We start from the raw sequence: 10,229 nt of genomic DNA, 5'->3' as shown, positions 1-10,229 counted from the left end.
GGAAAACTAGATCCTAGCCCCCATCTGTGGTCTTGTATTTGGGGGGCAATCACACCAGTAGAGATTGAATTACTGTAATCGTCGCGTCCGTAAAAGTAAACTAGTTATTTAAATAATCGTATTTTGTAAATTGAGGTGTATTTTTGTTTCTTGTTTATTGTCATATTAGTTTCGGTTTTTTTCCTTTTCAAAGTTTTTCCGCGCGTTACACAGTAAAAGATTGTCCATATCATCGGGCTCATAGTTTCTGGCGAACTAATTTATAATTCGGGCTACGGTTATCCCATTACTAATACTACAACCAAAAAAATAGGTGACAGCACACGCACATAGGATAAGATTGCGTTTCAAAGAAACGTGTTACGAAAAATTGTACGAAAAACGATTGTACTTCGAATATTTTTTTTTATTAAGTTTTTGTCTTTTGCTAGTCTGAGTTATATAACTACTTTTTTTTTCTGAGTCTAGTCTTGTTTTTACTTTTTTTTTCTGAATTTACTGAGTACAGTTTTTCCCATCACGGTTTCTTTGAGAACGAAATAAGTTAAGATAGTCTTAAGCAAACGGACTTATTTTTGTATTGTAATTTTTGTGTTACTGAAGGATTTTGTTTTCGTTTTTTTTGTATTAATGATGTTGATGTATTTTTTTATCAGACCTGTGCATATGTTAGTTTATGTTTACTAGCTGCTACGTGTTTTGAGTTTGTAAACAAAGGGGGAATAGCTTACCAGGATTCTAGGAATATCTGACCGGAACCACAACACCTAAAGGATGGCCAGCACACAACCACAACTACAATCGTCGTCTAGCAGCCAAGGCTCACACTTGAGCAAAGCCAACCAAGTTAAACTATCCAACCCAAAGACGAGGACCAAAGGGCAAAACAGCACCCTAGGAAGAACACCGAAACAACCCGGAAAAAACAGGAGATGGCAATAATTTCAACTTTGGATTTAAGAGCCGAGGCCGGCTCTAGTGTGACAGGGGGGCGTGTAACGACAATTGGTATTGTCGTCAAAAGGGTTGCATAACCACCAGTGCAATGGAACCCCCCACCTACGCCTACTAGGGATGCCAATATAAGGTCCAGTCTGGGGTTGAAATGTGAGCATTAAGAATTGTATCATCCGCTGAGGAGGTCAGTGGGTCCACGCGCCAGGCGCTGGACCCGCTTTGTGTATAGTGGTGTGTGTGTTGTGCCAGGAGAGGAGAACCCGTTCCAGTAAAGGTCAGATGCATTATTGGTTTTATAAACTATTCCCTCCGTTCCGTTCTCCGTTCCGTCGTTATCGTTACTCCGTTGATACCGTTTTACGTTAGTAATTAATAAAGATTTATGAGTACGTTAGGCTTTAGGCAAAGGGCATGACAGTACGTAGGTATTGTCATGCCGTTACACCTGTAATAATTAGTAATGATTAAATAAGCTAAAAGTACATTCTGTTTCATTCGCGTAGTTAGTTGGCTTTTCCACAGGTAATTACAGGGTGTTTAAAGAAGTCGGGTTAAGGAGTTGGTGTAACCCTTTCATTGGGGATGCAACGCTAGATGTAATAATGGAAGTCGTTGCAATACCCCCAGAAAGGGAGCATCACCCCTCTTCTCGTCACAATATATATATATATATATATATATATATATATTGAGTTTAGTTGGATTAGTCTTTCGTTGACCGCCGTAACGTACAGACGTGCCGTTTAAACTTGCCGCAATGATGTCGCAATCGACACCATTAGTGCCAGAATCGGAAGTGAAAAGTTCCTATAATTGCTGTGAAACAAAGGCCCCAAATGTAGGCATTTGTAAAAACTGCGGAAAAATGTACCACATTAGTTGTGCTAATAGGAAAAACTTCAAATTTCTATATCGTAATCTGATACAGTGTTGTGTTAACAGTGAAGTGTACAGTGACCATATGGAAACAATTTCTAGGCTTGAAAAAATAATTGCCGACAAAAACACCATAAAAGAAGACAAAATTACCATAATAAAGGATAAGGAGTACATAATTCAGCAGCTTGAGGATAAAATCAAGCTGCTGCAATGGGTAAATCCGAATCAAAAGAAGGAGCAGGTTTCTTCAGCTGCACCCAGTATTGATATCGATACTGAGAAAGCAGTCAATAAGAAATCAAAAAAAAAGAATGGAAAGAAATCGAATGTTAACAAGGAAAAAGATCCCAGCAAAATCTCAAGTGAACAAGTTAGTATCGCAGTAGCAACGGCGCTGAAGAAACTGGAAGAGCGGAAAATTGAAACGTTCCGTGATGCCGTGGCGTCTACTGCTTTGCCTTCCAACGCCATTACCAACAATAAGAGCGTAACAGAAGAACAAAATTGGACTTTGGTCCAAAGAAAGAAAGCGCCAAGGCGAAAGGCCACAACTATCGAAGGCACAAATGCAAATGCCGTGATAAAAGATGTGGTGAAGCAAGCGCATCTACATGTGTTTCGACTGGCGCCAGAAAAAACGGAAGAGCAATTGGAAAATTACCTGTGGGACAAAAATTTCGAAAACGTAACGTACAAAAAAATTGCATCCAAACATCCAAACGTATATTCATCATTCAAGGTATCAGTTTTGGAATCAGAATTAGAAAAAATTAAATCGCCGGAAATATGGCCTCAAGGAGTATGCGTGGATCGTTTTTTATTCAGGCTCCAAAAGCAACCAAGCAACGACAAGTAAATATATTAAATATACTCTGCCTGAACATTCAATGCTTATCAAATAAATCAGCTGCTTTGTCAAATGTAGTCAACGTAAATAATATTGACCTACTTTGTCTGACAGAACACTGGTTAAATGACAAACAAATCAATTTATTTAATATTCGTGACTTTCGGCTGATCAGCAGTTTTTGCCGTAGTGAACACATACATGGCGGAGTTGCAATATTTTGCCGAAATCACCTTGACTGCGCCGAATTAAATGACATTGCAGTGCAATCTGCTGAGCTTGCATGCGAAGTAGCGGCGTGTTAATTAAAACAAATAAAAACAATTATTATTGTTATTTACAGATTGCCAAATTCGACTTTAAATATGTTTTTATTAAAACTTGAAGAAATACTAACGCGCATATTTAACACATTCGAATCGAAAACTAAAGTCATCATATGCGGTGATTTCAATGTGGATTTCTTAGTAGATTCGAATGATAAAATTGCGCTAATTAACTCTGCTTCCACTTTTGGACTGGAACATGGGTTAATGAAACCAACACACATCAACGTGAACTCTAAAACTTGCATCGATAATGCATTCACAAACTTACAATCAGACCAATTCATAATTGATACTTTATCATGTTCGATCTCCGACCACGAAGCATTGATTATGAATCTCAAAACTTCTTCTTCCAACGCGAACATCCGCATAATAAGAAAAATAAATGAAAAAAACATGGAACACTTCAAAAAACAACTATCTCGAGTTAATTGGAATTGCCTGGACCAGACTGAAGATAGCAACAAACAATTCAATATTTTTCTGAATATTTTTAAACAAATAGCAAACAACGCGTTTCTTTACAAACGCATATTGATAAACAAAAACAAAATTACGGCGCAGTCAGAAAATCTACGAAATCTCAAAGAACTTGTGGATTTTCTATATGATGCTTTTAAACAGTCACAGCGAATTGATCTGAAACAATACTTTGAACATTATAAAAGATTATATAACCATAAGATGGAAATGGAACGTCAACAAAGTAATGTAATGAATATAGTTAAATCAGATAATAAACAACAAACTATATGGAATATAATAAAACAAGAAACAGGTCAAAAATATTCAAATAATATCGGAATTGGTACGCCATCAGCAAACGAATTTAATCATTTTTTCAGGAATGTAGCTGTCAATCTAACCAAGGACTTGCTCGACGCAAAGACTAGACCCGAAGCTTATTTAGCTAAGGTATATGTCAGTAGGCGAAGTATGTTCCTGAGACCAACATCTCCAGAAGAAATTGTTACAGCGATTAAACAGATGAAAAACAAGACATTACTTGACGCTTTTGGACTAAACGCTAAAATGATCAAACCAGTAGCCGAGTATATAGCTTCACCGTTCTGTGCAATCGTGAACAGTGTATTCGCTACAGGACAGTTTCCAGATAAAATGAAACTGGCGAGAATCATTCCAGTGTATAAATCCGGAGAACGCCAAGATGCATCCAATTATCGGCCAATCGCCATACTGCCTGTATTTTCTAAACTGATTGAAATGTTGTTGACCTCAATAATACTAAATTTCTTTGAAGCCAATAACTATTCAAACAACAGTCAATTTGGGTTTAGAAAGGGGTTGAATACGATCGACGCCATAGTAAATTTTCTAAATTTTATACAAGATTCTTTAGAGAATCATGAACATTGCGATGCGCTGTTCTGTGACCTTAGTAAGCCATTCGATTGCGTACCACACAAAATACTTCTAAAAAAACTTGAATATTATGGACTGAGAGGTGTTCCGTTAACGCTGATGCAATCCTACTTCACGAATCGTCAACAATTCGTTGACTGGCAATATAAGCTCAGTAATGCAGAAGTTGTGCCAGATATTGGAATTGTCCAAGGCAGTATTTTAGGTCCGCTACTATTCCTAATATTTGTGAATGACCTGCCCTCCAACTTGAATTGCCATTCGACTCAGTTCGCAGACGATACGGCACTAGCAGTTGCAAGCAAAGACATAAAAGTTATGAATGAAAAGAGGCAAAATGCTTATAAACAAGCTGAAGAGTGGTTTCTCGCCAATAAAATTGTTCTGAATAAAAACAAAACTGTTTCTATTAATTTTACAGCTAATAGAAGACATGTTGAACTTCAAGGCGGTGAAGTCAAATACTTGGGACTAACAATGGATAGTTTGCTGACCTGGGCCAAACATATAGAGTTGCTATGCGCAAGGCTCTCGAAAGCCATTTATGTCATTAGAAGAATTAGATCCATAATAAACCAGGAATGTGCCAGGGAAACCTACTTTGCTATGTTCCATTCTGTACTTTCATACGGAATATTAGCTTGGGGACATAGTGCACACACTTCTAAAGTTATGGATCTACAAAAGAAGGCGGTTAGAGCAATAGAAGAAGTCTCACCTCGGGAGCCTTGCAGGCCGCTATTCATAAAACACAAAATTTTGACTGTCACAAACATTTATATTTGGCAACAAGCTATTGCGGTGCATGCGGATAAAACTAATCATTTATTGAGAAGTGATGTCCACGACCACAATACGCGGAATAAAAATGCAGTGATATGTCCAAAAATGAAACTTAAATCATCGCTAAGAACTACATTGGGAGCCAAGATCTATAATAAGCTACCTGATGGATGGAGATGCAAAACAAGATTCACCTTTAAAAATATTGTTAAAAATTATTTACTAAATAATCCCTATTATTTTATAAATGAATTTTTAGAATAATTATGTATTGTAAATGACTTAAATTGTAACTATTGAATTTTAATAAAGTTCTATTCTATTCTATTCTATATATATATATATATATATATATATATACAGTAGAATCCGCTTAGTATGACATCGAAGGGACGCCGAAATCTCGTCATACTAACCGGTCGTCATTAAAAGCGTACTGAAGAAAAACTTTTTAATATGCAAATATGTTACATGTTTCAGTAATTTAAAAGAAAAGCCTATACAAACGTTTTAATTAAAAATAAAAATGACACATTAAAATTTAATATAAAATAAAATTGACATAGGGTAGGGCGGGGGCACAACGGTCCAATTTGACTTACGGTAATTATATTGTCTGAACCCAATGAACAACACATAACATACACCAAATAAGCATCTATCGAACTATGTTCAGAAAAACTTACATACATACGTACATAATTCCTAATTATGTATATAAATATTATATTTTTTACTATTTTTTAAACATTTGGTATCTGACCCATTTTACTTCACATACGGGGTAAAGTGAAACAACCAGGGGGCGAACAAATGCAATTTCTTCTATTAAATTTTAAAGCCATGAACCAATGCAAAATATTAATTCCGTGGGTACATTTGTTACAAAGACAACACAGTATATTAGATTGATCTGCTATTCATCAAAAATATTCATCAGAAGAGCCGGAATAATAATTTATTCAATTAATCTCTTGAAAAATGGCTTTTTTTAAACTTTACTATTTTATTGCTTACACCTTTGCCAAAGTAAAGGTTCTGCTGGTCCTTTTTATCGCAGTCATATGCTGCTTATCTTCTGATAGCAAAGTCATAAGAATAAAGGTGATGGCTGGTTATGAATTTATACATTTTTCGCCCTCTACTATCAAATATAATTGTTAAAAAATCTAGTTTTATTTGTTTATGAGATATCCGTGGTGGGCCAATGATAATTAGTCTACCATAACCATAAACATACAAATGTGTTTTTTCAATGTAATAATCAGTAATTTTTGATTGATTTCTTTACATAATTTTATTGTAAAAACAGTCCTTTGTGCTATTGTGCACAAAAGACATAGCAATTGCTTTCGTAGACTTGGCCACATCATGCAAAATCATGTCGGTCATTATAATTGGACATATTTTTTTGCAAAAAATGAGTCATTATAAGCGACATGTCAATGTAAGCGACTAGACAGCTGTTTTTTTTAAGGAGTTTTATATGGAAACTAAATTCCTAGTGCAATTACGTCATATTAAGCGGTTGTCAATATATCCGGCGTCATACTAATCGGATACTACTGTATATATATATATATATATATATATATATATATATCTATATATATATATGTGTAGATATATGTAGATAATCTATTTGAAATTATTTAAAACAATTGATGATTATTTTTATTACTCGAATTTTTAATTACGGTGCATGAAGTTCCAGCAATTTGCATTAGGACACGATGCCATGCACCACTAATTTTCTTAGCTATAAACCTTGCTGAGCTTTGCGAGACCTTTCCAACGAATGCAAAATTGTCGAAATCGGTTCGTGCGTTCTGGAGTTATTTCGTCAGGAAGGAAAACCCGACTTAATTTTATATATATATAGGAGATATTATTATATATTATTATTATTTATATATATATATAATCTATTTGAAATTATTTAAAACAGTTATTGATTATTTTTATTACTCGAATTTTTAATTACGGTGCGTGAAGTTCCAGCAGCTTGTATTAAGGCACGATGCCATGCACAACTAATTTTCTTAGCTATAAACCTTGCGGAGCCCGAGACCTTTCCAACGAATGCAAAATTGTCGAAATCGGTTCGTGCGTTCTGGAGTTATTTCGTCAGGAAGGAAAACCCGACTTATTTTTATATATATAGAAGATATATGTATATATATATATATATATATATATATATATATATAATGGCGGTACCACAGATTTTTATTTTGCATATTATGGACCAGGTTCCGATTTTGTTGAGATGGCTTTCAAATTTCTCTAAGGCTACTTTGGGATTTTGGTCAGTTGTCATAATTGCAATATAATAGGCACTAGATAATATTTATATTATTAATTTATAATTTCTATACATATATATATATATATATATATATATATATATATATATAATATACACACATATATATATATATATATATATATATATATATATGCATATATATAATATACACACACATATATACCCTAGTAGAAACGAATCCGAGCTGAATATGTTTTTTACGTAAGCTAAATATTGTTTTCCAATATTGAGCCCATATGATTTTGTTAACATTCGGCCTTATTCCGCTCAGATTCGGAATGAGGGACGAATACGGGAATATGATATTTAGCTTATGTGATTTGCTTAACATTTTTCCAAATTACGCCCATATTCCGAATATGAGGAGAATATGTAAAAATAATATTTACATCATATTGAAAAACATATATAAATTATACTCAAAATTATTGACCCTATATTCTGAAATATTAAATATTATTTAATTAATTTTGAACAAACACCATTAATAAAAAAAATATGTATTCTGAGTAAATTTATACATTTTTTAAATAGTCAATATGTTGACTTTTATCAATTTTATTACAATTTACATATCATTTTTCATGAATATAGAACATTAATATTTAAAATATATTTAATAATTATGATATAACTTTTCGTGTCATAATTAATGTTTGTGTGTGTATAAGTACTAATCATTTGAGATATTAAGAGTTTACTTGTTTGTTCATTTTATTTTCCATGTTAGTGAGGTTATAACAAATTATTTTTTCATATTATACACCATTGATTCTATTATTCACCACAATTTCACACACCAAGTTTCGTTTTTAATTTCACAAAGTAATATTTTATCACCACAATAAGTTTTATTAATTTTATCACAGTTTATACACTATTATTATTGTTTTTACTTAAAGATTTAACAAATTTCTGAAACAACGCTTCGAGAACTTTCTTGTGAACCATGGTATAACGGTATAACACAGTATATATAACACTGATAATTAATGTGCGGTTCAAGTATTTACATTTAATGCAATAAACATATGAGTTTTTTTAATTTATTTTTATTGGTTTTGTAAGCTTGTACATTGGCCATTATCTAAAGAACTTCACAACTATAAAAATTAAGACTAATATATATATATATATATATATATATATATATATATAAATCTACATGCATACATACTCATTCACACACATATATACATATATATATATATATATATACATATATACATATACACATATACGCATATATATACACAAACACACATCTATACACATATACGCCTAATTTTAATATGATTCAATATACTATGTTGAATCTCTATACCATCAATCTAGTTTCACATATATACTCGTATATAGCATCATATGTTACAGTGTCTGCCAACATCAGTCTCAGGTTTGTGGGAAGTGGAATCCTCAGTTTTGTTAATTTATTTCATAGTTTTTCTCTTTTTTTCTCCATATGTCTACATTCCATAATTAGGTGATTGGCATCTGCATTATTTGCTTCGCCAAGACAAAGACAGTACGGATTGATGTTAGTTCCGATCCTATTCAAGTGGTAATTTGTAAAGGTGTGATTGGCTCTCAGACGATTAAAAATGCAGTAAAAATGACGACTCCTTGTAAATTTGTCGTACCATGGTCTGACGGAAATTTTTTCTTGTATAGCTGCATAAAATTGTTCTTTTTCACGGCTTGACTCTTGGAATTCCAATTGCCACTCCTTATATATTTTTGCCTTAAAGAGGGTTTTGATATGTTGGTGGGATATTCCATCTTCTACGATTATATCCGTGCTTATTGCATCTTTTGCTCCTTTGTCAACAGCTTCATTCCTTGTTACTCCGATATGACTCTTGATCCAAATTATGTAAAAGGATTTTTTTTTGAGAGTATGTTATGTATATGATTAAGAGTATCTAACACTAAAAAACTTGGGTCTCTGCCTATAGATAGCAGGCTCTCTAAAGATGATCGGCTATCACTGAATACAACACTTTCTCTAAGCCAAGGCGTACATTTCAGCTGTATAAATCGACGCATTTATATCTAACTTATATTTAGTATATAAGTTAGTGTTCTGATGATAGATGCAAGCACCTACGCCCTCAGAACCTTCTGAACCATCTGTGAAAAAACCTCGAAGTCCGGAAACGTGTTTTTAATTTTATCTTCAATTTCTAACCTATACCCCAAATCAATTGGACTGCTATATGTATTACAAAGTTCTGAGAACACCGACATAAGAATAGCTTTCTTCTAATTTTGCCAATATTGTTTGTTCTGACAGTTGTTAGCACTACTAATTTTTTGTATCACCTCTACGTTATTGGACCTTATTCTGTCAATAAAAAATTTCGTTGCTAACAGTTTCCTCCTCAAATGCAGAGGCATTATATGTGCTTCCACATGTAAGGCGTTAATGGGCGTTGAACGAAAACTCCAAGGCAATACCTCACAGCTTTATTTTGCAGGGTATCCAGTTTGCGCAGTAAATTTTTACTTGCATCCCCATAAATGAAGCAGCCATAATCGAGTTTAGATAATATAAGCTGTTTATATATCCTGATTGCAACCTTCACGTCAGCGCCATACATCATGCGATTTAATACTCTCAAGATATTTAATGCATCTTCACATTTTCTTGCCAGATTTTCCAAATGTGGACCCCATTGTAATTTGTTATGTATAATCAAACCCAGACATCTTGTGGTAGTTT

General features: G+C 33.5%; 1 protein-coding gene across 1 annotated transcript; it reads left to right on the top strand.

Moving 5' to 3' along the window:
- Window positions 1-774: 774 nt before the first annotated feature.
- Window positions 775-8,426, top strand: LOC113375704. The gene is made up of 5 exons (XM_026615648.1): window positions 775-935; window positions 1,900-2,688; window positions 3,027-3,212; window positions 3,858-5,356; window positions 8,410-8,426. The coding sequence occupies exons 1-5, from the start codon at window positions 775-777 to the stop codon at window positions 8,424-8,426; spliced, it is 2,652 nt and encodes an 883-aa protein (XP_026471433.1).
- Window positions 8,427-10,229: the final 1,803 nt, after the last annotated feature.

The sequence above is a fragment of the Ctenocephalides felis genome, unplaced genomic scaffold (genome assembly GCF_003426905.1).
Source record: "Ctenocephalides felis isolate EL2017-DRISC unplaced genomic scaffold, ASM342690v1 CF-g0.4_SCAFFOLD_01886, whole genome shotgun sequence".
Lineage (NCBI taxonomy): Eukaryota > Metazoa > Arthropoda > Insecta > Siphonaptera > Pulicidae > Ctenocephalides > Ctenocephalides felis.
This window is presented reverse-complemented; position numbering and strand designations above follow the sequence as displayed.